The sequence below is a fragment of the Gadus macrocephalus genome, chromosome 6, assembly GCF_031168955.1.
Source record: "Gadus macrocephalus chromosome 6, ASM3116895v1".
NCBI lineage: Eukaryota > Metazoa > Chordata > Actinopteri > Gadiformes > Gadidae > Gadus > Gadus macrocephalus.
Window position 1 is genome coordinate 20,431,168 of NC_082387.1, and position 27,859 is coordinate 20,459,026.

At 47.9% G+C, this 27,859-nt stretch overlaps 3 protein-coding genes across 15 annotated transcripts in view; 1 reads left to right on the plus strand and 2 right to left on the minus strand.

The window, feature by feature from the left end:
• Window positions 1-12,214, plus strand: part of si:dkey-32e23.4 (dynamin-1-like protein) — a 71,905-nt gene extending 59,691 nt beyond the window's left edge. For both annotated transcript variants that reach the window (XM_060054894.1, XM_060054895.1), the window contains one exon: window positions 12,145-12,214. The gene's annotated coding sequence lies outside the window, so the exon portion shown is untranslated. The remainder of the gene's footprint in view (window positions 1-12,144) is intronic.
• Window positions 1-14,914, minus strand: part of bmp1a (bone morphogenetic protein 1a) — a 31,394-nt gene extending 16,480 nt beyond the window's left edge. The window contains exons 1-6 of one of the 2 annotated variants that reach the window (XM_060054881.1): window positions 14,688-14,903; window positions 6,748-6,855; window positions 5,168-5,287; window positions 4,838-4,955; window positions 3,140-3,318; window positions 2,429-2,534 (exon numbers count right to left, since the gene is read on the minus strand). In XM_060054881.1, coding sequence (XP_059910864.1) covers window positions 2,429-2,534; window positions 3,140-3,318; window positions 4,838-4,955; window positions 5,168-5,287; window positions 6,748-6,855; window positions 14,688-14,832 — 776 coding nt within the window. In that variant the 5' untranslated portion in view covers window positions 14,833-14,903. Of the gene's footprint in view, window positions 1-2,428; window positions 2,535-3,139; window positions 3,319-4,837; window positions 4,956-5,167; window positions 5,288-6,747; window positions 6,856-14,687 lie in introns of both variants that reach the window. The other variant, XM_060054882.1, reaches the window with a different exon arrangement.
• Window positions 14,915-15,908: 994 nt separating this feature from the next.
• On the minus strand, window positions 15,909-27,840 carry kansl3 (KAT8 regulatory NSL complex subunit 3). 11 transcript variants are annotated; one of them, XM_060054884.1, is made up of 22 exons: window positions 27,648-27,840; window positions 26,901-27,138; window positions 26,591-26,761; window positions 26,388-26,478; window positions 26,056-26,241; window positions 25,787-25,918; window positions 24,897-25,013; window positions 24,714-24,812; window positions 24,391-24,462; window positions 24,218-24,292; window positions 23,970-24,127; window positions 23,658-23,721; window positions 23,367-23,555; window positions 21,754-21,910; window positions 21,220-21,297; window positions 20,510-20,689; window positions 20,056-20,143; window positions 19,702-19,829; window positions 19,264-19,370; window positions 18,819-19,014; window positions 17,327-17,431; window positions 15,909-16,688 (listed from the first exon to the last, which is right to left on the minus strand). In XM_060054884.1, exons 2-22 carry the CDS (start codon window positions 27,113-27,115, stop codon window positions 16,645-16,647), a joined length of 2,652 nt encoding a protein of 883 aa, XP_059910867.1. In that variant the 5' UTR covers window positions 27,116-27,138; window positions 27,648-27,840; the 3' UTR covers window positions 15,909-16,644. The 11 variants fall into 11 exon arrangements, with proteins under 11 accessions (XP_059910867.1, XP_059910871.1, XP_059910868.1 ...); XM_060054888.1 differs by having other exon boundaries at window positions 20,552-20,689; window positions 26,901-27,176; XM_060054885.1 differs by having other exon boundaries at window positions 15,909-16,685; window positions 26,901-27,176.
• Between the last annotated feature and the right edge of the window lie 19 nt (window positions 27,841-27,859).

Consider the following 27,859-nt stretch of genomic DNA (forward strand, 5'->3'; position numbering starts at 1 on the left):
GGAGAAAATGCTTTACAGTGGAGGCCTCCCTCGAACCAACCTTCAGAACACATTGTTGTCAGTAAGACGACTCCTTCTTTGACATCCTTTGTCCAAATACCTCTCTACTTTATGGTAGACCTCCTGGCGAAGTTATGGAGCCAGGCTGCTGTGATCTGGACGCCTAATGCAATTACAATGAGAGTCAACTCCCTGCAAGAGCTCCATGCTCGCTCTGCCTCGAACCAGCTGTAGGCAGACACTTCTAATGTGCGCGAGAAGAGCACTTGCAAAGAAGGGAGTGACAGGCCCTCAGATCCGTCATGTTGGTGCACACGGCCCAGGTCTTCAGCCTGGCACAGAGATGTCAAGGATGCATTCGATGATGAAAGCAGGTCATCTGGAACACCAAGGCGTGTTTTCGTTCTCGTTATTTTCTCACAGACTTGTCTTTTTTTCTTTTAAGGAGGACATCAACTTTAATTTGGCATGACAACCACTTTAATTTGGCATGACAACCATATCTACCAGCAATTCACAAGAATCCGTGCCTGGTAGATATTGCCAAATCATTGCCTTGGGATTTATTTTTCTGTACATAAAAAGCAAAAGGCACGAGGACTCAATGGACTGGGTTCTGTCTGGCCACAAAAAAGTTATTGACGGACTGAACAAAGTCTAAAGAACAAACTCTGACACACATTTGGCTGTGTTGTTGTGCAGGCTGTAAAGGTTAAAGAAGGGAAAGAGCTTTGAAGTCAAATGTGAGGAGAAACAACATGATATCTTTCATCTCATCTTGATGCCATGCTAATTAATGGCTAACCTACTTTGTCCTTGTCGCCAGATGAGATGTTCTGAAAGATCGGGAATATTAAAGCCCCAGCAGAATTATAAGAGCTTGCAGAAAAAGTATTTGAGAAAGAAGAAATACAAAAAATAGTTTTAACACGTCTTGAAAAGGCGTCCCGAGAATCAAAGCGGTTCTGCGCGGGTCCACAGGCTCGTAACGAGGCAGCTCACCGCAGGAGGCCTCCAGGTTTACAAGGAGCTCCAGCACGCTAAGAGAACGGCGGAGAGTGGAGGCCTCTGGGGGATCGGGCGAAAGCCCCCGCTGCTGGGGGAGCCAGACCGCAGGGACCACGGCGCTAGGTTAGCGGGGCGACGGCGGCGTGACGCTAATGCTGCCGCTGCTGATGCTACAGTTCAGGAACAGCGGGACTGAGGGGGTCCTAATAGGGACAAGCTGCTGGTGGAGCCAAGCGTGTTTTAGGGCGTTCACACTTTTTAAAGTGTTTCAACACGGCCCCTCTGGCTGCAGCTTGGCCCAACAACCCACACCTCTTTCACGCGAGTACAATATCCTCAGTCATTGATAGACAAGATCATTTTGTGTTTCTTCATTCTGCCTCGTTCATCGTTGGAGCCTTTCATCATCATTAGTTTTGCCTTGAAGCCACAGTAACTACTATTAGAAGGGATTTGTTATCAATATTTAAAAAACTATGAATAGGTAATAGTTTGATGTGTAATGTTTAAACCAAGTAACAAAGGTTGAAAAACATCCATCAGAAAGAGAAAAAAGCCAAAATAAAGAAAAGGGAGAACTATGATGTTTTCATGGAAACCCTCTGAGGAGAATGTTGATGCAGAGGAGATGTAATCTAGTGCAGAGTCAGCACAAGAACATAAACACCTCAGCCAAGATGCTAAATTAACAGAAATGCAATGCTTTTTACAAAAGGTCCCTGAATGCACAATCCAAACATTCTAAAAAGGAATAGGGAAGCTTCATATTTCCTTCTTCAAGCCCCCTAGGGCATCAGGTTCAGCTTTTCTGTGATTCTGCTCGAGGGAGCAGCAATAAAATCCCGTCCAAGATATCAGACACGTATCGTGAGCTGCTGTCATACCTCCAAAAGCATTCTAGCGTTATTCTCGTTTCTTTCAAGAAGTTAAGAGAACCGTAACCAAAATAAATGAGAGAAACGAAGGATAGAGAGAACAAAACATTAACAGACAGGCAGCTGTTTCTAAAATAAAACATCTTCAAGCCATTGGTGTCAGACCGATCCAGAAGCTTGCTGTGTTTAGATGAGCCAAATAAATTGCGGTGCACCTCTAAATGCCATCGATGACAAAAGAAACCGTGCCAGATGCGAAGATATTCCTGCAGCCCGAGGCGCTGGCACAAACCATGAAAGCAATGGAGGTCACCGACGCTGTGATTTACAACTCGGGCGAGATTCTACTCAACGACAAAGCCTACGACACCTGGCTTGGTTATGGACATAGAAAGGCCTGATGAAACGATGGGTCCGAGCCTAGAAAGAGGACAGACCTGGGCTGAGGGGAAAGTAACGGACGGTCCACACCAGGCTAAAGGGACCGGGCAGGAGCAGAGGAAGACAAACCACGGCTGTGGGAGAAGTGCCTTGCACTGCTTTACCTGGAGAAGGTGTTCCTTGCGTAGTGCATGATGCTGTCGAAGTCGTACACCTCACCCAGCGAGTCCACCTCGCCTGGCTCCATCTTCAGGAAGTTGTACTCTTGTCCTGCAGCGCGCAAGGGGAAACATATGGAACTATGAATGTAAGCTACGGATGACGAAATAGCTGTGTTAGGCTAAGGGTGTTGAACATATAGCAACATGCATGAGATTAATTGTATTAATTAAAAATAAATATACATGTGTAGCATGTACCACTAACCCGTCTTTAATTTATTTATATCCATCTATCTATCCATCTATCTATCTATGAAAAACGGGTTAGTGGTACATGCTACACATATATATTTGTTAGCTTAGTCCTGTGTCTTTGTCTTATAGGCAGGTAGCTAGGTAGGTAGGGAGCTAGGTAGGTAGGTTGGGAACTAGGTAGGTAGGTATGGACCTAGGGAGCTAGGTAGGTAGGGAGCTAGGTAGGTAGGGACCTAGGTAAGTAGGTAGGTAGGGAGCTAGGTAGGTAGGGACCTAGGTAAGTAGGTAGGTAGGTAGGTAGGTAGGGAGCTAAGTAGGTAGGGAGGTAGGTAGGTAGGTAGGTAGGTAGGTAGGTAGGTAGGTAGGTAGGTAGGTAGGTAGGTAGGTAGGGAGCTAAGTAGGGAGCTAAGTAGGTAGGTAGGTAGGTAGGTAGGTAGGTAGCCAGGACACGGGTCTTACCTGGCTGAATGTTGTCCCTGATGATGCTGACGTGTTCGTCCCGGTCCGGTCTGGTGTGCTCGTGCCAGAAGCCGATCACATGGCCCAACTCGTGCACCACGATACCGAACTTGTCACAGTTTTTGCCAATAGAAATGGCCTGGGGTCCCCCACCCCTGCGGCCCACATAGGAGCAGCATCTAAACAAACACACACACACACACAGTTTGTTTTCCAACACCGAGCCGAACAGTGGAATAGTAAGCAAGAGGGAAATCCACACAGGAATGACAAACATTGGAATTGGGAACGGGGCGGACGGACATGGGAATTCCAAGCTTGCCAATTTGATATAATTCCTAAAGCAAACTCCAGGTTCACGTTAAGGGGGATCGTTATGGAAAAGGTTGCTCGCCCCTGACAGCCTCTGTAGTGTTTCAGCAGTGACAGCCTCTCCAGCCAGACGTACAGGAGAGAGACTCATTCACGTGTGTGCCAGCCCGGATGCAACAGAGCGCAGCGGTGGAGGCTGACTGGCCTGGACTCAGGCGGACATGAAAGGTTTAGCGCACACGCACACACACACACACACACACGCACACAAATTACGGTGGGCCCAGCCAGCCTCTCCGGAGACACGCCTTGAACTTTGCACAGGACAGATGGGGCTACTGCTGAACACGCAGGCCAGCCAGCCAGCCAGCCAGCCAGCCAGCCAGCCAGCCAGCCCACCGCTAACCGCCGCTGCACGTACGGAGAATGTCATCCCTGTTCCTCCCCAGGCCCGTCACCGGAGCTAAATATGGCCGCCGGCTAATTCGGTTGGAGTAAAGTTGCATCCGCTTGCCGGTTGTACATGGGTCATGCTATCAAGATTTAAGTTCATGGTTTTTTCTTATGGTATTCAAAGAATACAGTACATCTGGATTTGTCAATGGGAATAACATGTCTGGAAAGACGTTTATGCGCCGCATACGCTGCTTGCTGGGGCATAGTTTGTGATAAAATAAAACTATGTGTATCAACTGTATATAACTATGGATAACAAAAAGTACTGATTTAGCCAAAAGCTTTTCAGCTTATTTTGTCGTGTTATCCCAACCATGATATCAATAATCGCGTGCACAGCACTCCTGCTAAGGGGCAGAGGAAGTGAGGAATATTTCACCTCACTGAAAAGGGATTTTGGAATTTAAAACTCACAATAGTCGCTTAGCAACAAGAACCCTGAAAGACCAGCGCCTTTCTCCAGGGGGGGCCGTCAGGCCCCACGAGGCCCAGAAAGGCGTCGTCTAATTAGTGGACCGACTTGTCAAGCAGAAAACTATTGCTGAGGTGCACCCTGTGGAAAGGCTTAGTGTGCACTCCTCTGGGTGCCATTATGTTCCACTAAGTATTACACAAACTGTTTGCCTGAGACACGCTGCCACGGCGGAGCAGGAAGCACGCTCTGCCCATGAATGGGCTTCTGTCTCTGCGCCCGGCAGGGGGTCCCGGAACAACCACGGACACACGGACCGCCTCGCGGACACAAAGTAGCGGATGAGGCTGCCAGGCACTTGGTGGGAGATGGGGTGGGAGAGGGGTTGAGGGGGGGGGGGGGGGAGGCTGTTCAGGTGGTTGATCAGCACGAGGTGAGTGAGAGGTGGGAGAGGGGGGCCAGGGGAGGGAGGCGGTTAAGGTGGGGGATCAACGCAATGAGGTCTGGTGGTCACTCACCCGCATGGCCGGTAGGTGAACACGATGTAGCTCTCCTCCTGCGTCCGCTCGATGAAGGTCACGCAGGTGTGCTTCTCCCAGTGGCGCATCGCCTGGCGGAAGATGGCCCGCTGGCTGCCTGGAAGGGACGACACACACCACCGCGGGTCAACGACACACAGACCCAGACACACACAGAAGGACCACCACATTGCCAATTACCAATGTTGGACTGACTGCTCATGGGGAGAAACATGTTGTATCATTGCTCCACACAATTGTGTTACTCTGAGTGTGTGTGACTCTGCCGTTGCTCAGCGAGTGTGTTGCGGCGTGCAGAGCACTGCTCACCACTGAAGTTTCCACTGATGACGTAGGGGATGACGCCCTCCGGCCACACCCGCTCCGGGCGGGACGTGGCCGCCCGCTTCGACCGGTGAGCCCCTTGTCTGTTCCGGTTAGTCAGAGAGTCTGGAATCCACAGCAGACAGGAAAACGTGTTCATGTTCAATTAAGATGCTGAGAGGATGTCAGAACTACCAAAGTCTGTCAGCACGTACGTTCTATTTTTTTTTACCCCCCCCCCCCTCCCTTTCACAACTGTGAATCAGATGACACACACACACACACACACACACACACACACACACACACACACACACACACACACACACACACACACACACACACACACACACACACACACACACACACACACACACACACACACACACACACACACACACACGTCCTGATCAGCTCAAAGTTATTTGCCAGCTGTTGCCAGCAATGAAGACTCTGTTCTCCTTCTGCTCCAATCCTTCAGCCTTCATTTATTGGCATTCCTAGTGAGGGATTTAATTTTTTGATGGAATTAGTGGCCCATCAGTGACATGACACTGGCTAGAGTATGAAGCGTACGCGTTCATTCTCTTATCTTCGTTGAATGAGAAGAACTCCTTCAACCAAAAGTGAAACATACTGTTACTTATTAGGGTTGAGATGATTAAACATGGCATGCTAGATAACCATCCAGGAGCATTCACTATACAAACATAGTCAATGTGGTTGTGATATTAATCTGCCTCTGACAAGTGTACCGCAAACGACCTTCCTGAGTCATATCTAATGGCGCATTTCCACTGCAGGGTGCGGAACGGATCGGATCGCAAAGGTGCGGGTCGGATCGCGTTTCCACCGCCAAAAGTGGGCGTGACCCGGACTTTGCCGTACCCGTTCCGACCCCATTCTAGGGACTCCTCCGTTGCGGTACCCAAAACGAGACCAGACGCCTGAAAGGGTACCCTGGAATTCTAGCTACACCCCCCCTCCGTTGATTGGTCGACAGAATCGTCACTTCCGGGTGACGCGGGGATAAAAACAAACAAACAGTAGCCTCGAGGTATTATTCTTTACAATTAACATGTCGCGTAAAAAGCTTGCTTGGGCGAACAAGGAGGTGAAGACGTTCGTCTGCATTCTTGCGGAGGAAGACGTTGTTTACGATGTTTACGTAGCTGCCGCGGCGATTGACATCCGGCCTACCACCAAGGGTACTGTCGGCAGTGGAAACGCGACCTCGGAACTGAGCTGGGCTATACTGCCCCCTCCCTACCGCCCCTTTGCGATCCGATCCGTTCCGCACCCTGCAGTGGAAACGCGGCATTACTGGAAAACAGTGAAGATTCCCCGGCAATGGCTTCCAAGTATTCAAAACTGAGGGGAACATACATCGATATCTAGCTTACGTCCTTGTTTATCTCCAGTCCTTTATTTATGTGATAACCGATGCTAGCCCTGTCCCACCACCAAAAGAGGACAATTGATTTGTTATTGTTGTTATTGACTGTTTATTCTTCAAAATGCTTCGTTTTCCCCCCCGAAGAGTTTTGTTTATTGTTGTGGTGTTTTGAAACCCAGAGGCTGGTCACCTGTGTTGTTGAAGGTCTGGACGGTTCTCTGGGCCACGTCTATGATGCGGTCCACCTTGAACATCCGCATGTCCTCCTCGTCCAGGGCGATGTCCCCCCAGAAGGCCACTGGAGGAGAGAGGGAGGCAGCACGCGTCAGCTTAATGGAGGCGGCACGCGGCGCGGCCGGCCTGCAGCCAGCTGCACGGCGTCTACTGGCCTGCAGGCCGTTCCTTTCTCCCAGGATGAGAGGGCTATCCTAAACGCTGTTCAAAGCACTTGTTAGGGGCCCTGAAGTTTGTAGGCGCGCGCACACGCACGCACACGCACACACACACACACACACACACACACACTTCTAAAGAGAGTCCACAAATTGGGATTGGGGTAAACTATATTGAATTAAAGGATATATTACATAAAAAATGTCAATCCACTAAAATAAATCCATATGTTCGTGCAGTAATGGGGCCATTAGGTCTTTCAGATGGAGGCACGCCGTCTCAAAAGTGCATACAAGGCATGCTAAACAACTTTTTAATAAGGCAAAGAAAGGAGAAATAAGCAAATAAGGCTTCATGAGGAATGTGCTTAATGGGATTCCTCGATAAATGCCCCGGTCCTGTGGTGGCTGAGATTCCTCTCTGGAGAGACAAGGCGCTCTGTTTTACAAGCCTTTAACACCAACAAGCTTCCCGAATTTATTGCAGCTTTATATGCAGGAGTGGGTAGGGTGGGGTGCGTTTTGATGGGTGGGTGGTGTAAACAGAGAGAGGGGTCAACAGGAGATGAAGGCCTCCCACCCTCAGGGGGTGTCATGCTGGAAGGCACAAGGCTTCCCAGTGATGAAGCCCTCGGGAAAGGCAGTCTCACCACTGGAAGGAAGGGTTTACCCGGCCCAGGGTCAGGGCTCTGTTTGTTTTAAGGTCTGCACCCGGGCCTGATTGGGCGGATCTTGTAGTGTAAATCCGGGAAAGGCAGGAGTTTTTACTTGATCGAGGATAAATATAAAGAAAGCAATCTCAAGCTAAATCAGATCTTAATCACTTGATAGCTTGAATGTTACGGCATGTTTCCTCACGTAGGATATCATCTGAATCAGTGGACCAGCCCCCCCCCCCCGCCCCCCGCCTCCTGCAGGGCTCTCCTTGAAGAATGGCGGTGTGGATTTATTAGCTAACGATAGCAATAAGAAGAGGTGTAGATCACCGCCTGCAAGATCAGACATGCACCGACGACGGGTTACAAATTCCACAGAGGTCAAGGATCCTTTCATTTGCACTCCTGAAAGAAAGCCACTAATTCACTCCCACCAAACCAGGATAATGCATGAACGACCAATCACAACAACTCCTCCACTAAAAAATTACCGCAGGAAGAAAACCTCCCTAATCATCACAGAGCCAGATCTCTTCATCGATAAGCAGCGGATGGGCCTCGTTGTTGTTATTGTTTATCCTCAGCTCACCATCTTCATGGATCCCAATAACTGCCCGTGTATAGGTGGCGACTTGAGACGTTGCAAAATGTAACTTTCTTATCATAAACCACAGAGCTCTGCTCCCCTCATCAAGTCATAAACCCTCCGCTGCTGGAAAGCGTTGAGACTATTAAAGCTAACCCATTATTACTGCATGGCATCCTCCATGATTTGGCTCAGACCCAGGCCAAAAACCAACATGGCGGTCTCCTCCACCTCCACCGTCACCCCCGTCCCACCAAGTGTGCTGGAGAGGGCTTGTTAATCCGCAGCGTCATTGTTCCCCGACAACGCGATGGTGGTGAGGATTTGAAGTGAGCGAATGCCTGAACCCGGTGGGTCTAGCGTCTCTCACCGGGGGCCCGCTGGTCGCCGTGGAGACCACACTGCTGCTGCTGCTGCTGCTGCTGCCGGCGCAGGTTTATGGGGAAAGGATTAGGAATTAATCCCCTTGTCTTCGGGCTTTAATTATTCACAGACACAGAGTTTTGGGAACCTTTTGTGTACACAGCATTGGGCCTGCCGAGGTGCAGGAGTGGGCGGAGGTGAGAGGTGATCCACTCATCCAGAAAGCAGAGTTGTAGTGATAAAATGAAGTACAGTACACACGCAGCACAGAGGGGAACGTGAGAAGAATTAGTAAAATACAGCAGATCTGAGCCCAGCTGGTGGATCAAAGATCATAAGCCAGTACAGTACGATCCGAGCAGAATTAATCAGCTAAATTAAAACACTGCAGCTGTGGAATGTTTAATATGAAGAAACTAAAACGGATCATTATTATCATCCCCGCTGAGCGGTACAGTGCGCTACATACCATGGACCTCTGGACGCAAGCCAACGCAAACAAACTCCAGAGAAACACCGATCTCAGTGGCCAGGGAAACAGAGTACAGGCTGTGTGAAGCGAAACCCTACTCCAGAGCACCGTCCCACCAGACTACACCATCAGACATCAGACCACACCACCAGATCAGATTACACCATCAGACTACACCATCCATCAGACAACTTCCCCAGTCTACGCCATCCGTCACCAGACTAGACCACCACACTACACCACCCGTCTACACTACCAGACCAGACTACACCACCCGCCTACACCCCCAAACTACACCGCCAGAGTACACCATCAGACTACACCCCCAGCCTGAAACGCAACACTTTGGGGTCACAATCTGGGACCCCCAACCCCCCCCATTACTGGTATGGACCCCATTTCTTTGGACAGTCTCTCAACCATTATAATCCTTTGGATCAGAGAATAGCCACGCCCCCCCCCCCCCCCCCCCCCCGTTCCCTGTCCCCCGTCCGCCCTCCCTTAACCAATGATCATCCCATCCAGTCAGATTACACTTGAGATCTCCATTAAATTAAAGTCCATTGACTCAAGTAATGCCCTGTCCTCTGCCGCATCCACCCTGCAAGAACAGACCCTTGGCTTTGTTCCTCCTCCTCCCTAAGTCTCCCCTCTGTAAGTAGCACACCGGGGCATCTGCCACTGAAGCCCTGCACAAACATCAGGCCTGAGATTACACAGAAGGCAGCACTGCAGCCTATATTTAGAGGTCCAGCTGTGGCCTCCCAGCCCCTGGTCCTGATAGTGTGCGTGGAGGAGTAAGACGCTCTCTTCCCCCCGTGCAACACACTGTGTCAACGCGGGAGTCTGGAATGCATCTCAATGCGGTGGCGACACCTTTCAGTGTTTGGTAACAAACGCTGCATTTGAATTTCAATGGGTGCCTATAGTGTATTGCGTTAAGGTGATGATCGTTTGATGACGGGATAAGTGTCGCATTGTAAAAAGGGGGTTGATTCAGAGAAACCTGTTTCAACTAAAATACCATTTGATTGCTCAAATGAAAAAAGGGAAATATAACAAACAAATGATATAGAGGGAATTTAGAACACAGTCACGGTTGTCTCTGAAAGTGGGACTCTTGCACAAAGCGGACCGGTTTCCTTGTTATTCAGCAGCGCTTCTCCTTATTCTGGGTAAAAACAACAACAGCTGTTATGCTCCTGCAAATGCTTACCTTCACTGTGGACATTTTCTATCAGTGAAATCCGAGCCCAAGGTGGGAGGGACGTCAGCTTATCTGCCCTGTTTCTAAAGGCATAATTAAAAGAAGGATTCCGCCGCAGCTCGCAGCTAAAGCCCCCAGACACTGGATTATTATCCAATAAAAGCCTGCACTCATCAGCAGCCGCCCGGCTAAAGATCAAGACGGCCGCCGCCACACCGGGGACCCGCTCTTATTGACAACGCCAAGGCGCCAGTGGAGGGAAAGGTCACACAGCAAGGAACCCTAACATTTCACACTCAATCAAGGCCATTAGCGGTTGTGGCTTCAAACACATCTCTGCCACTGCTTACAGCTAAACCTCCTGGAAACGCCACCATAGCCTGCCCACGATGGAAATCTCTTGGTTGACTTCTTGAGCGTTAACTCTGTTCATCTAAGCATCTAAGACATATGTTCTGCTCCAGCCAAGTTTAGATACGAGAGGCCATGAAGAGGATGTTTCTAACAATCTTATAAATAAAAACCTGCTGGAGCTAAAAATGTCCCTCAGTGGGCGACTTCAATGCATTCATATTTATTCAGTGTTGATTGGAAGACAAAAACAGAAACAAAGAAACTGCACCTTTCAAGGTGAGCCGTAATGTGTCAGGGCGAAATGGACCAGAAGAAAACGAGTGAATAATAAAGAGGTGCTTGGTAAGCTGGTCATTATTAGAGCCTAATTAGGCGTCAGTGGAGCTATGTAAATGTCTCCCCCAAAGCATTTGTCTTACTCGTGGGCTCTGTCCCAAGACTAGCAGCGCAAGATTAGTTATAACTTAGCACGGAAAACAAACATATTGTTCCAGCTAATGCTCCGAGATCATGCCAATAGATTGGCCCGCTAATCACTGGCCCCCTGCAGGGAGAGGATCTGCGGGGGGGGGCTGTGATGTCAAACACACACAGTGTGGGCTGGGCCCTATAGGCTGGGTTCCATGATAAAGGAATGGGTCTATTTAAATGGCGCTTGAAGGCCCATTCAGCGTTAGCCCCATCACAGTTTTCAAAAAGGGAGAACTTGGCAGATAGACCTCTGAAAAACAATTGCCTTGATCCGTCTCTTGAATTGCAGTCGTTTTGTTTTGTTTTTGTGCTTTCAGAAAGGGGTGTTCAGACCAAACCCACAGCCCCACTGTGTTGGAGTTCTGCACAAAAAGGGCATTCAGAGGTTCAGAAGTAGTAGAAGTGCCCCGTGCACTGAATCTTTTTGACCTGGCGCAATTATGGAATGATGACATACTTTGGCACCAATCTTTTTCTCTTCTTTATCGTCTCATTAGAATATAAACTGTGGAAAATATGGTTTGTTTATATGGTTGAATGAGAATTAAGTGCAACAGAACTCTACTTTTTGGATGTGTCGCATGAATCCAAAGAAACCAAACCAGATTGACACAGTGTGTTCTTTGGTAGATTCCTACTTTGCCATGTTCATATTAATCTTCATAAACGTCAAAACCAGTCGGTCTAACACATTAGCAAAGATCTGCAAAAATTAGGATTCTTTCATCCTAAAAATATTGGTGCACTGTTGATTGAAAGCAATTAACATCAGAAATCGGCAGTCTCCACTTTCTCAGCCAGAAACATTGTCTGCAGGTTCTTGTTTTGGCCACAACTACCACGCTTTTGGGAGAGGATGTTGGAAAGGGAGCAAAGAAACGTCTGGTAAATTCCAGCCCCCCACATGAATGGTCAACACTTAGCCCACCTGAGCTGCTGCTGGCCTGGCTGACCCCGCCGCACCCCTCCTCCCACCAGCCTTCTCCCCTTGGCAATCAGTGAATGACCCACAGTCTCGCTGAGTGTCAGAGCAGCTCGGTAAAGGGAGCCGCTTGCATAAGAAAGAATCTGAAGTGAGTGCCACAGTGTGTGTGTGTGTGTGTGTGTGTGTGTGTGTGTGTGTGTGTGTGTGTGTGTGTGTGTGTGTGTGTGTGTGTGCCCTACTAGCTGCACCTTCTTTACCTCGCTAAGAGCAATGCCAATACAAACAGCTTGCACACTTCAATGCCAAAATAAAAACGACATGTACATTAGTTGTAGTTTTTCCCCCCTTCCATATCTAGAGCCCATGGATGGTACCAGCAGGCCGGATTGTGGCATGAAGCGAGCATCCACATAAATAATTCCAGAAGTTCATGTCAATGTCAAGAGCGATTTTGTTCTCTGGAAAACAGAGCATTTAACAAAGCAGACAATGAGCATGACTGGATCTCATACATTTTTTATCTGGAAAATAAACTCTGTGGGTTAAATGACTTTATTGGGACACTGCCAAGATTGGAGTTCTGCAAACTCATTGGTTTTTCCACGACTTACGTTTCAACACAGTTTCAAAGTTACTGCTGCACAATGCACACTTCATCTCCATCAATAGACGGTTGTAACTCAAATCCGCGTCCACGCGCTGCACTGACATGTCTACATGACAACGGCCTGATAATCCTTTGAAACGCAGCCCTCAAACGTTCAGCTGAGGTGAGCTTCCAGTTGACGCTCACTCGACAGAACCAAGTTGCCACACAAAACTTTCCTTGAGGGAGGAAGGCATAGCCAAAAAGCAATGAATGAAATAATGAACTGAAAAACCGAAAGGAAAAGAAAAAGCCCAACTCAATGAGATGCTGCTGGTGATGAGTAATCTAGGTATTTTCTCTCCATTGTAGCAGTCTTTGTGGTGTGAGTTGTGTGTTGTGTCAGCATAGGGATCTTGCCACGGAGTAGGAGAAGGTAAGAAAATGGTTGGGTGGTTAGGTGTGGGAGGGTTGGAAAGGAACTCTTGTGGAGAGACAAGCCCCCCCCCCCCCCACACACACACACACACACACACACACACCAGGAGGAAGCTATAAACTGAACGTGTGTTTTATATAAAATAATATGTAAACAATTGTTATAGAGCTGCTTTCATAGCCAACACACTGATTGGAAGTGCAGAGTTCATTAGCGGACACACACACACACACACACACACACACACACACACACACACACACACACACACACACACACACACACACACACACACACACACACACACACACACACACACACACACACACACACACACACACTCTTGCGACAGGACTTGTGTTCCTCTGGCGTCAATCATCCATTTGCTACATGTTTGAGCAGAAAACATAATAATTTGTGTTTTAACGATCAGTGATTCATACAGAGTCACCTCTTGTGAACACTTCTTCACAGAATACAACCAATAAGGAGAGAGCAGGGAGCACCAGTAAGGAGAGCATGAAGCACCTGTAAAAAGAGCAGCCTCATCATCACCATACGTTGGCCCACCATAACTGCACAACCCAGTGTTTACTTGAGGCCTCAACGGTCAGACCCCTTACAGCCCATGAAGGAGTCTGGTGCGTGACTCACTCCTCTGACATCCCTCTAGAGGGGAGGGGATGTCCAGGAGACAGATGAGAGTTTGGGAGAATAAGTGTCTTTGTAATAAATCGGCCCATCATAAAATCGGTAAAGACTTTGAGGCCATTAGAGGTCAGCCTGAATCCAACGGTTCTTCGGAAACCTGAATACGCTCACCAGATGGAAAACACAATCTGTCGAACTCCTTCAAAAGGGATTTGGCAAGACATCGAGTTCACATTGGAAGCGAGGGGATCGTCTGATTGCAATGACAACTGAGATAGGCTTTGGCCAATTCTAGATAAACATAGCCTAAGGCTATATTGATAGAATAATTTCAAACATAATCAAATTGATATGCAAGCCTACACTTCACGCAAAGCCAGCTTCAAATATTTGGGTATAACTGCATTTTCACGGAATACGGAACAATAAATAAGAACAATGGAGTAAATTGTACACATCATCTCTTCTCAACTTCACTGCTCCCCCTCCTCCAATCTGAGTGGCTGTCTGACCAGCCGGTGGACGGCAGCAGACTGAGACTGGAAAAAAACCTTCTCACATAATAAAAAGCTGAATCTCGTTGTTTTTTCCAGACAGTCGCGGTAATGTGTTCAACCAGCCGCCAAACGTCTCCGTTAGAGCGGTTGTTGTTGTTGTTCTTTATGAGACACAGGCCTGACGGTACATCTGATCAAACATTAAGCTGAAACTTTTCGGACTTCTAACATCACAAAGAACAAAAAAGTAGGCCAATCGCATGTAAACTCCTCAAATTTTTTGATTACGTTTTCTCCTATTTGCATTTACAACATTATACTTTTTTGTCATCATACCTTTTAATATCCAAACAATTGTGTCACTTTGCGAAATAAAACGCAGAGTGCGTCCTAAAGCTTCTTAAAACCACATCCCGGCTGTCATCCTTGGAGCCTCCAGGGCCACTGAGCAGCTCCGAACTAATAGGGATCCGTGGCAGGCTTCACCTCCACAGTAAGAGAGGTACATTCCGCTGCAAAGGAAGAGCTTACCAGCTTTACAGGGATCCTTGTAGTCGATCACCTCTGAGCTGGCAGACGGCTCCACATAGTAGCTCGGCTCTATCGCCTCAAGATCCACCGCCGATAGCAGGCGAAGACAGCCCAGCAGGAACGCACACCTCGCTGCGAGATCCATGGTTCTAGTGGGGACTCGGCGGAGAGCCGAGGAATAAAGGGGAGGAAAGAGGGACGAGAGAGAGGGACAGACGCGCACGCGAGAGAGAGAGGGAGGGAGGGAGAGAGACAGAGAGAGAGAGGGAGAGAGGAAAATGGGAGGTTTGGGGAAATGAGATCCCTCCGGAGGGCGGGTTTAACGGAGTCCTGATTCCGGGGCAGCGATGCGCCCCTAGCCGAGCTCGGGGCGCGTAGCACGTTAGCTGCAAACTTTGGTTTTATAACTGCACTAAAACACACCTTTACGGTATAAAACACACCTTTGAGGTCTGCGCTGTGAACACATCGGACCTAGCAAACGGGCACGTTCTGGGAATACATCGTTTGAAAATCAATATAGTGCGGTTGGAGAGCTACATAGGTGGACATACGGATATTAATAGTTCACAAAGTATCTCTCGTCTCCCTCCCTCATCCGCTAATCAAGGCGCGCGAGATGCGCGTGGAGGGAAAGAGCCAAAACAAAAGCGCCCCCTCACGCACGCGGAAATATTCGCACGTGTGCTCTTGAATCCACCCAACACAAACACCCCCCCCACACACACACACACACACACACACGCACGCACATGTGCACACACGCGCGCGCAAACAAGCGCGCACACGCATAAACACACACACATCGTTTAAACACATCGCCTTTTTAGAGAAGCGCCATCTATTGACCAAATATATAACTGTTTTATTTAGTTACGCCTCGTTTCCACATACGTATGTTTTTCGTATCCGTGCTTCCGTAAATGTACGGAAGGAGTCGCTAGTGTTTTACGTACGGACATGAATTTATTTACGGACAAAAGATGGGGGAGCGTATGATAATGGCCGTTTTTAGGAGACCGGTACTTTGGAAAATGAGGATCGACATATACAGAGATAAAAACAAAACCAACCAGGCGGGGGCGGGGGGGTAGGTGACAAATAAGCTCTGACAGATATTAGCTTTCCCAACATACAAAGAAAGTCGTGTTGCAAGAGCTAGGAGGACAGGCGCCCACACAATAAACAAACAGACAAAATATATACTGAGAAACACAAGCGTATTGAAAACACAGCGCTTTATTAGAGGGGGGATTTACTTGTAGTTGTTTAGCCTGAATTTCAAAGAGTTAATTATGGAGTTGAGATTTTTCAATGACAAAACAAATATGGGACAGACGTTTTTAAAGGTTCCGTTTTCGAAGGTTCATGCAATCATTTTAGCAATCAATATATAATGAAAAAAACAATTATAAAACAACAAAGAAATCATTCTGCAAAGAAAACAAAAGACTTGAAATGAGCTTTTGTTCACTGTAAACAATTATGAATAAAATGTAGTTATGAATATCTCCAGAGGTTATAAGTGATAGGGGATAATAAATAGATCATTATAAAACCCACAACAGTAAGAAATGAACATAAACTAAAACATGGTTAGTTCCCTATGAACACAATAATCCACATTGTCAGACAATAAACAATTCTCTTGCAAAGAGCATAATCCATGATCTCTACAGCTTCTTCTTCTGAAACGAGGGGAGCACATAGCGACATATTGTAATCAAGCCTTCAGCTTTTTGGAGCATAGCAGCAGCATGTAGCAGTGCTCAGTGTTGCCAGACCAACGAGTGGTCTTGGCCTCTTCAGTCTTTCATCCAGATCAGGCCTTGATGCCCGGTCAGATGAGAGGGTGGGTCAGTCAGGGCCCAGGTCAAGGCGGGCGGGGTGGCTCTGCCTCCTAAAGGCCCATCTGTAGGTCACAGCCCCAGGGCAGGTCTCTGAGAGTGAGCTGGTTCTAGCAGCCAGCCAATCGTGGCGAGAAATCCTCGTGCATCACTGCTGCGAAGGACGACATTGAAACACGTTGTGATTTACGAACCCTGGAGCACACAAAGTAATTGTCTGGGAGAAAACCCTTATGGAATCCATTGGGACATGGTCCCTAATTCCAATTAAAATGTGACCTATGGCAATGCTACGGATAGAATTTTTGTATGCATAATTTGGTCATAATAGCCTACATACAGCAACCTGACACAAATTTACAATATAGCTGATATGGCGTTAAAGTATGACAAAAAAGCAACCACTTTGAAAGTATTCGGCTTGTATAATTAAAACCAGACAGAACCATTTAATTTCTAGAGATACCCACCCACCCCCCCCACACACACACACACAGACATTCCACCTCCCCCTCCCCCTCTTGTGAAAGTGCAGTTGCCATGGCAGTAAACACTTGTAATGGCACCAAGAATCCCTTTTGGTGGTGCAGATAATGATGTGGGCAGTGTGAAGCACAACGTAAAGAATGGACGTTAATGGCAGCAGAAAGAAAAACATAATCACAAATGATCTGGGCTGATATTGAATAATGGCTGAGCTAATTCAACGATGTCCCCCTTCTTAAAAAACGTTAGAAATAAATAGAACACTCCTCAAAGATGTACTTCATGAAGTACCAACACCAAACACACCTTTGGGTCTGGAGTCTTCGCCAGCGTCAGAGCGGCAGGCTGGTTTAATGATCCCACTCTGGGCTGAGATCCTCGCAGGGTCACCATGATAGACGTGGGGGCTTTCTGCCCTACCGACGAGACACAAAGAACAGGCCTCAACACAACCTGGAGAAGATGGACATGCAGCAACAAGGAATACAATATAAAGACACAGCAGTCCTCAACATAACCTGGAGAAGATGGACATGCAGCAACAAGGAGTTCAATATAAAGACACAGCAGTCCTCAACAAAACCTGGAGAAGATGGACATGCAGCAACAAGGAGTTCAATATAAATACACAGCAGTCCTCAGCATAACCTGGAGAAGATGAACATGCAGTAACAAGGAGTACAATGTGAAGACACAGCAGTCCTAAACACAACCCGGAGAAGATGGACATGCAGTAACAAGGTTTACAATATAAAGACGCATAGCGCAGTTCTCAACATAACCTGGAGAAGATGGACATACAGTAACAAGCAGTACAATATAAAGACAGCAGTCCTCATCACAACCTGGAGAAGATGGACATGCAGTCCGGGAGAAGCTTGTAACAAGGACATGCAGCAACAAGGAGTACAAAAAATATAATATTATAATTTTGCATTTCATATTTCTCAAGACAGCTGTCATAATGAAGCTCTTGTTTTAGCTCTAAGCAAATTAAATGGTTAAGGCGTTAATGGTCGTGATGGAACACATGACAATGTTCAATAAGCAAGCACAGCATGAAAATGGAGGAACGATTTTAGCACACTCAAATGAAGAAAACATGGATTGGATTTAACTTTTTATTGCAATGATTGGAACTGGAAGGCTTTGCACCCCACTAGTATCGCAGAGTGAAGCTCTCTCTTATAATGAGAATGTGTGATTGTTGAACGTGATTTAATGAACAGGATTCCAAATGTTACATGCAGAGGCACACAGAATGAACACATTAAACATAAAGTGGTGAATCTCTCAAGATGGACAGATCTTGGAAAACATAAACAATGTCATTTGGCTCAAATCATTTTGATACTCGTTTTTTGTTACCATCCAAATCGCTCTGTTTTCTTTTGTCACTATGGTTACAGTTCTCCTAAATCAAATTGGGCTGCTGCCAGCTGCACCAACATGTAAGCATTCCACATACAGTCCGCTTCCACTTCACATGATGAGTCAGGAGCTGTCAAACTAAGGTTTGGACATCACATCATATAAGATGTTATGGCTCTTTCCAAACAGAAATATTCAGGAGAAAACAACACAAAATACGTCCTGCGTAGCGGGGCTGTGCATCTGTGCAACTGTAAGACGAGAGCATTGGTTACGCTCTCGCGGGGTCGCTATGTGCTCCGATAGCCGACAGCCCCTTCCTGTAGCGGGGCTGACAGGACCACCCTGACCTAGTGTCCCCACCACATGGAGGAATGAACCCTGGGCGCTCAGCGCGGGCGTCTGGGCTTGGCGGTCCGAGACGTACCGGCGCTCTGGCTGTGGCTGATGTGGGCCAGACCGGGCAGACTGCTGGCCAGCTTGGCCAGGCCGCCGTTGGTGAGGAGCTGGTGGATGGCGGTGGTCTTGGACACGCCGCCTGCGGAGGTCAGCGGCACCGCTCGCAGCAGAGTGCTGCTGCAGATGGAGCTCAGCACCTGGCCCTGGGTCCTCCCAGACATCACCTGTGGAGCACAGACACCGGATGAGCCGCCGTTGATCACAATGCACCTCTGACCACAGACACAACCACCAGTCGGGGATTCAACTTTATCGACGTGGACCTTTATCACGACTCAATTCAGATGGAATAGACGGCAACCCCACTCAACTCAACAAGCCCTCAACGAGCGAGCGCCATGAGAAGGAGTCGGAGTCTAACTGGTGCTAGTCCGCCATGTCGGTAACACAGGAGGTGGACGCGCGCGTCGTACCTGGGTGCCGCCTGTGCTTGCGGATGTGGCGGGAGAGCTAGGTGCTTTGGTGACGATCTCCTGTAGACTGAAGCTTAGGCCTTGGAGCAGACTGCTGGCGGACGGCGCTGCACACACACAAACACAGCATCGGTGACTCCAGTGGCACACATGCACACACACACACCCCCGCACAGGAGAGGCGGTACGCACACTGTAGAAGTCACGTTCAAAGGGCAAGGTCGGGGACAGACGGGGACAGATGGCGCAACAGGAACAAATCAATGGCAATGTTTACTAGGCAATGTCGCTGCCATCACACGGTGCGTTCCATGGCTGTTTACAACCTCAGAGGGGACATCAAAGCTCTGGGTAAACAGCGAGGTGGTCCGTGCCGTGTGTAATGATATCGACGGGCGAGCTGAGAGTGATGCACAGGCAGGACGGGACAGCAGATACCTTGGGAGGTAGCAGGAGCCGGCCCCTGGGCTGGCGCGGAGGACAACGACACCATGCAAGACTGCACGCTGCCGAGAGAGCTGGGGCCTGCGGACAGGCCACTAGACACCTCTGAGACACTAGCAGACCTGCAGTGACACACAACCAACCAGTCTCCTCAGGAGCTAGCCCACAGAGCGGCGTCTGGCTACCAGCCGGCTCCCCCACCCCCGAGCCCGCAGCCCGCACCTCATCAACGCTCGTTGGCGAGCACAGCTCGGCCCACCATGAGGGGCGTGGTAAGCGTGTAGGGGTGTCAGTGAAGGTAAGGGGTTACATTGGGTCGGAGGGGGGTGGCAGGGCGGTCGGACCTACCGTTGAGCTGTCAGGAGGCCGGAGAGTTCCTTGGCCCCAGCCACGGTCTGGCCCACCGTCATGGTCACTGGCCTCCCCGAGGCCCCGGCTGTACGTGCAGAGCCGGAAACGGCCATTAAATCAGGAAGTAAACAAGCTGCCCGTAATGGCTTCTGAAGAAGCGCCTCCAGCCAAGCTTCCCTCGGGCCAGCATTCCTTTTTGCTATTAACCCAAATTTAGCTTTTGACTGAAAGGGCAAAAAGATTGAATGGGTCTAGGGGGAGGGGTTGGCACAAAGAAATATCCTTTTATTTAAAAATCTGGGATTTCAATACAACAATAATAAATATATACCCAGTCTAGGGCAGCGAGGAGCATTGAAGGAACAACCAAAGGGTCGGCCATGCCCTTTGAAAGTACACAGTGTCCGTGTGCAGCCCTACTGGAGTGCTACAGTGAAGAGCAAGCGTCTACCTTCCTGCGTGGAAGAAGCGAGGGCGCCCCCTGCTGACTCGCCTTGGGATACGATGGTGACCTTGATCTTGGCCTTCTTGGAGCCGCGGCCGGGCGTGGGGCTGGGGGTCTGCCTCCTCTTGCCGTGGGGCCGGAACTCATCCCGGTCCATGCCCTCCGCCTGGTCGCTGGACACGGGCACTGTGGAAGGAGCCGCGTTACTCAAAGAGGGCTGCAGACCAGGAGGATCTTGATATGCTGGAACTTAATGTATGCACTTATTGTATGTTGTTCGTCCTTGCACTTAAACGGGGAATGGTTTAAGCTAACATTTGTAAGTACTTGGCACTTGGTGCTATGAAAATCCTAACTGTACAGACAGCGATATGTTATTTCTCTTTCTTCTGACAAATATACTTATTGTAAGTCACTTTGGATAAAAGCGTCTGCTAAATGCCCTAAATATAAATGTATATGCCGCTGTTTGCCCCTTCTCAGTCCTAGTCATAATGTAACTCAAGCGGGTGAAAAGGTTTCCTAAACTTTACAGTGCTGAACAAACAATCATAAAAATTGCATAATAATAATAACATCATTGTACAAAATAGCTGCCAGTAGGTATGCCGCGTCAAACAAAACAGAGAAAGAGAAATACAGCAATTAAGATACGTCAGTGATGCAGGAAGAAGAAAATGAAGAGAAAAGAGAAAGGAGAGGGGACAGATACTTACCAAAGACACAGGGAGGGGTGCCCGGAGGAAGGTTTTTCCTCACAAGCATGTTTTGTTTCATAAAAGCTGCAAACTGAGCTGGAATGAATTGGAAACAGAGGACGGAAAGAGAGGAGCAGCAGGCAGAAGAGGGATGAGGGAGAGTATTTACAGTTATATTCCAGCCTGACCCTGCTGATGTCATGACTCGGTTATCTCTAAACATTGGTCATCTTATAAACAGACTGGAGATTATGAGAAGTATGTATGATTCCTAGAAACACTTCGTGGCAGTTGGGGGTTTGTGACTCACAGTTGACAGATTCACACCAGACTGTGTGCATGTGCACGCGTGAGTGTCTGTGTGAGTGTGCATGAGTGTGCGCACGTGTGTATTTGTGTGCATGTGTGTTTGCGTGTTGGGGGCGAGGGGGGGGCAAGAGTGAGATGGTGCACGTCTGGGCAGAAGGCCCATTGTACGAATGCCCGTAGTACACAAGGGCACTTTTCGCGGCACCTGTGGTGTCCCAGCCTGTGGAAGCCGGCCAGACGTACCTTGAGCCTGCTTGTGTGTGAGCGTGGTGCCGGAGCGCTGCATGTGCGTCTTGAGGAGCTGTGTGGCTGTGATCAGGCTGGACTTCTGAGCTGGAGAGAGGCCGGAGGTTTTGGGCTTGGGGCTGGAGGTGGGACTGCTGCAGATGCTGGAAAGATCCTGAAGGGCACAGCAGCACATTGGTGATCTTTCCACAACATTTGACCAGCTAGGACAGTATGTCCCTCCATTAACAACGTCAATACACAATGTTGTAGCAGATAGCTTGACGACGCTGAGGATGATTATGATCAACCATCAATCCATCCATCGGTTCAATATCACATGTAGTTTCGTGTGGTGATCATTTTTAAAGATTTCCTTCCCAATTTAAACTAGGGCTGCAACAACAAATCCAACTGAAAGCGTTGGCAATGAATTTGGCCATCGATTCGTTGAGTCGCGCGATAAATACATCACTCGTAGGCGCGGCACTGTTTACAGCCAGCCGCCGGCAGGTTGGTTCATGGTTCATGCACGCCCACAGCGAGCTTTAGTGTGAGCGACCACAGCTTGTATTTTGGTCATATCTTAACACTGGACTGTAGGCCTATCTAAAAGTGTTGTACCTTCACTGTCTTTGGGTTAAAAAAACTCCTTCAACTCAGATTCCGTCTAGTCCAACCAAAAACTGTCAGCTGCTGCTGCTACAGACGGTGTGCAGACGGGCTCGGAGTCGGCACCGCGTGCATCAACAGTCATTCATAGCAGCGGTAGTAATCACACAACCAGATGGTGTAGAAAGTCCCCTCAGTTAAAAATAGTAATCCTGTTTTTAAATCCATGTTAAAATCGGCAGGATATAGAGCTAGTTAGCTTAAAAGAAAGTAGCAAATAGTGTTGAATGGGACGTGTTCAGGTCGGCTCAGTAATATGATTGAGATTTTGGCGAAAACTTGTTTTCCCAGCAATTTAAAATAGATAGTAAAGATGGAATTATGACCTGTTTAACGTCCTATCTTGAGCTATGATCATCTCATCAGCAATTAAAGCAATAATACAAGTTCTATTTCAACAAAATAATAGAAAAGTATCAATAGTGGTATCAATAAAGACTTAGATCGTTAAGGAGTCTCGAAAATGGTATCAATATCAATAAAAATGAACGATCTCCTGTCATCTGAGAGAAATTAAGATGATTTAATTTATTTTTAACCGTTAGTATTTACTGGTTAAAGATGTTATCGGTTAACCGGTTAACCATGGACATCCCTTATATACCGTTTATTTATAAATGTATATCATACATTGTAGGTTTTTCTTGTGTTATCCCAGTTATGTTTTTTTTATCTTTTTATCATTTAATATTACTTTTAATAGTTCCGGGACGTTTGGTGCAATAACCTTGTGTTTTTACACTTCAGTCTGCACTGCAAATTTGAAGTAATGTTCAGCTTTGAATAAAGATGCGGCAATTACTAATGTTAATTATTTTATCAGATTCATCGATTAATTGAAAAAATAATCGACCGATTAATCGATTATTAAGATAATCGTCAGTTGCAGCCCTAATTTAAACCAATGAAAGACTGAGCTGAACACTTTCTCCAGGTCAAGCAGCAAACTGAGGACTGACCTCCGAGCCTGAGGGGGAGATGGGGAGCCTCATGGCCGGCGACGAGGGCCGGCCCCGCTCCAGGTCGAAGGGCAGCTCTCTCCGGGGCCTCCTCTTCTTCTCCGTGTCCAGGTCCCTCAGCTCCCCTGAGCCGTGGCTGTGGCTCTCTGCCCGGGTCAGCACCACAGACAGGAAGTCCGCTATCTCGTCCTACACACCGCCAACAGCACAACGTGGCGTCAGTAAGGCTATGTCTATTGAACATGAAAGAAAAAGGTCTGCGGCAGCTGAAGAGGGACAGGTCTGTGGTACCTGCAGGCAGCGATCCACCATGGTCTGAGTGAGTCCCTCCGTTTTCATTTTGGTTGAGTTGATCCTTGAAGGGGAAAACACAACATCAATACTATTGCTATTTTGTTTTACCAACAACACCAATACTACTACTACTATCACCACCGCCACCACCCGAATGACCTGACTGTAGTGAAGAGTACAGTAGATAGGGATCCACCAGCATCCACCATGAAATCATCACACCATGACTTTGTCACACGTCACACCGTGACACCATGACGTGGTAAAATAGGCAGTGAAGCGGTGGCGTGCACGGCACTGAAGACACACCTGAGGTAGTCGTCAGCCCCTCCCACCACCACCATGCTGTTGTCGGCCCTCAGCCTCTCCCTGAACTCCTCCATGGCCTCCGTGCTGCACTGCAGGGCGTTCTGCCCCACCACAAACAGCACCGGCGTATTCATGTCCAGCAGCATGTCGTCCACATCCTGCCCGCCCAGGGACACAGCAAACATTAGCTTAGGAGAGACCGCCATACACGACAGAGTATTGACCCGACTTAATCGGTGAGAGCTCACCCCTCTTGGTCCATTGACAGTGAGAAGGGGAAAGCCCAGACACACCACAGCCGTCAGATACTCCATCAGCGAGACCTGCCGTTGGAAAGGGAAAAGTCAAACACTGCATCACAGGAAGGAATATAAAAGTGTGAATGTAAACATTGTGCAACAGTGGGTAAAAGAGCACTCACATGACAGGCGATAAGAGCTCCTACATTCCACCCCACCAGGACAATGGGTTTGAGAGGGAAATGGCTGTGAACCTGCATTGAAAACAGTATAAACACTTTGTTCACGTGTAGTGTTGTGGGATTTATGATTGAAAAAAATAAATAAACATATTCAAAAGCATCAAAGGAGGGTAAGCTTTGCTGTTGATTACGAAATCAAATTATTGAAAGCTTGGACTAAGACAAAAGTTAATATCCTAAACCACTAGAAGAGACAGTTGCGCCACACACCAAAATCGGTTGTGAACTATAAACAAGCCAAGAAAAAAGAAAAAACGGCATACCTCCATGACTTTTGCCCTCACGGTCCCCAACATGTGCTCCAGACATTGATTAATCCCAACATTTGATCCACTGTTTACATGGGTGTTCACTGGAATGACCTAAAAAAATAAAATAAAAGTTAAGCACACCATGAGAAAACAAAAACAACAGGGTGGCTGAAGTACACAGACTTTGCCACTGACCTTTCCGAGACAAGAGAGCTGAGATTGCCAGAACCTCATTCTCCGGGAGGTGGAAAGGGCAGGGTTGGTGGGGCCTGAGGGGGCGATCAGGATGAGGGGGGAGCCAGGGAGCTTGCTCTGAAACAGACACAAAAACAGACCTCTGTGCTTTACAAGCTGTTCTTGTTTTTGTGCAACAGAGTAGGGCTTGGCGATATAACGGTAGTGAGATTTATACCGGTATATTTCTGAAAGAGATATGTAGTTGAGACAATATCGCCATACCGGTATATTATATATTATTTTGATGTTGCCTTGCGAGCGCTATTTTATAAGGCCGACCGCTGCTCTGTGAGCCTACAAGCCATATTCAGCTGCTCAATCCCGCCCCTTACATGTACGTAGTGTTCTCCCACCCACGTTATGCATCACGACAAACTTTGAACAAAAACATGGCGGATACGGTGGTAGAGAGTACGGAACCCGTAAAAGGGACATGGGGTAAAAAAAACGTTTTAACGTTTCTCGTGAGCACGAGAAAGTATCTGGTGGCACGAGAAAGTATCTGGTGGGCATATTATAGTGTGTGTGTGTGTGTGTGTGTGTGTGTGTGTGTGTGTGTGTGCATGTCAGTTTAGTGAAGTAATAATCTAATCGGTTGTGTGTAAGAATAAAATACCGTCATGCGGTCGTTTATTTTTTCCTAAACCTAAATAAATGGTTGATGGTGAATACTTGCGGCGTAGAGTTAAAACACTTTACCCATTTTGTTCAACATATCGTTATAATATCGTATATTGCCATTCAAACAAAAAAAATCGAAATACGAGTTTTGGTCCATATCGCCCAGCCCTACAAAAAAGTAAACACAGACTGAAGCGCCATAAAGGAAAGGGAAGAAGGAAACAAACCGGTTTGTTATGGGACAGAACCCCCACAGCTGGGTCCCAGGGACGTTTCAGTAACAGCGAGAGGGCCTCAGCACCGGCCGCTCCGCTCTTGGCAGAGGACGTCTGCAGCATCCTGTCAATCAGGGATGGCAACTGGCCAGAGCGGGAGAAAACGATGAAAGCAATAAGACTTTGCCCAAACACTACACATGAAGCTTTCTCATCCGAGTAATAGCAACTATTAATAAGTCATTAATACGGTGCAGTGGATATAGATCAAGTAAAACTACCTTGCTTTTGAGGGTCTGGAGGACATCCAGATAGGCAGCGAGCATGGCGAGGCTCAAGGACTCGATCAAGGTAGTGTGCAACCACTGAGTCAGCTTTGTGTCCCAGTTGACACTAGCTAGCGCATGACGCACTTTCCTGGCACACTTATCCACAGCAATCCTACGCAAGACTGGTTCATTGCAGGCCTGCAGCCAAGGCAAGAAGATTAGTGATAAAAAGACTTATTATGGATACAATGTCACATTGGAAAAAGGATGACCTTAAACCAACTGTGGCCTTTTGTACAAAGTGATGAGGCAATAGTGGCAGGTGTCTTTACTAATTAACTCACATTTTCGTTGGCGAGCCGGGCTAGGCGTTCGGTCTGCAGCGCTTTAAGCAGTTTATTGAACAACTTGTTCTGCACCAAGGACCACCCAGTTCTGAAACGGAAAGAAGATGGATCACTAAAACACCAGGTCAAAAGGGAAGGACTAGATAGTAAATAGTGTTTTAATTGATTTGGGTAAATGGGGTATTGCATGTGCTTCCTACTTGTTGACGTGGTCCTCCCAGTCGTCGGGGGGCGGGGGATTATCAGCAATGGTTCGAGCAAATAAGACGTGTCTCTCGCATTCCTTCATCACACTCCGGGCTTTCTGGTTATCATACAGGGGGATGGGTGTGGGAGTGACTGTCTCAATATCCAGCACCGCATCCGACTCTCTAAGGAGAAAGATTAAATTACAAATGGTTGACGGCAAGAGGATCATTCAATGATGAAACGGAGACAGGGTTACAGGACAGCTGTGGCCGATGTATCGGTTGAAATAACCAGGAGGAAGGTGTTAACCATTTTACTCACGATGGGCCATCGGGCTGCCGACGACGATCGGTGACGAACAGCGCTCTGGTGGGCCGGGCGCTGCTGGCGTCTGGATGTGCGTTCCAGGGTTTGGCGTAGCTGTGGTCCAGGAACACCAGGTCCAGCTCTCGTTCATGACCTGACAGCTGGAAGAGCAACGATGTGCCCATTTTTCTGGTCGATGTCTGGAAGTCTTTGTCCCCACAGCGGTGCATTCTCTCTGGGGTCACTGAGGACCCTAGCAAGGATGATCAGTCTGTTAGGATCCACGCCGTGCTGGAGAAGGGACATAGTAAGAGCCAGTGCATTTCCAGTCTTACACCCCAGGCTGTGACACACCTCCAACCCTCTTCCATTTAAAAGGGGAATAGATAACACATGATGATTAATGCACAGCTTCCCCCCTACAAGATCAAACTAAATAACAGTTCTGAATACAGTAAACCGCATGGACTGTATCAGTTTAGTAAACAGAGAGGAGTGACTGTTCTACTGATCTACCTAGCCATGCGTGTGCAGAGGCTTGGAGGCTCGTACGTGAACTACGTTGACTTCACGGACGTGTATAACGTAACGTTACTGACTGTGTAACGCTTGAGAACACTTGGTACGTGTTACACGGTACATGGACGCTGTGACACACGTGACGTTATTGTTAAACAGGATCCTCTCGCCTAGCATTAGCAACAAGCTAGCTAACGTCACTTAGCGTAGAGCACTGCACTTCACAAGGCAACCCGAGCTCACCGTTTAACTTTGTTCAGCCATGCTTTATCAGTCGTGGAGCATAAGGCCGTAGTCGGACAAACGGAAGTATAAAACTAGACTACGTTGCGTAAATAATAAAAACAAGGCAAAAATAAACGCGCGTAATGATTACGCTAGTTTTCCTTTGTTGTATGCCGAGTTGCCAGATTCTTCAGTAAACCCCCGTTATAAGGCCAAATACCTAAATACAG

What these genes read in the sequence shown, in the direction of transcription:
- kansl3 (XM_060054884.1), bottom strand. Translation starts at nt 27,115, where the DNA reads ATGCACCGCTGTGGGGACAAAGACTTCCAGACATCGACCAGAAAAATG. An exon ending in GAGCTCTTATCGCCTGTCAT is followed by an intron (nt 24,293 to 24,390) that starts GTGAGTGCTCTT and finishes TTCCAACGGCAG; the next exon opens with GTCTCGCTGATGGAGTATCT. An exon ending in CACCCCTCCCTGTGTCTTTG is followed by an intron (nt 20,690 to 21,219) that starts GTAAGTATCTGT and finishes CTCCTTCCACAG; the next exon opens with TGCCCGTGTCCAGCGACCAG.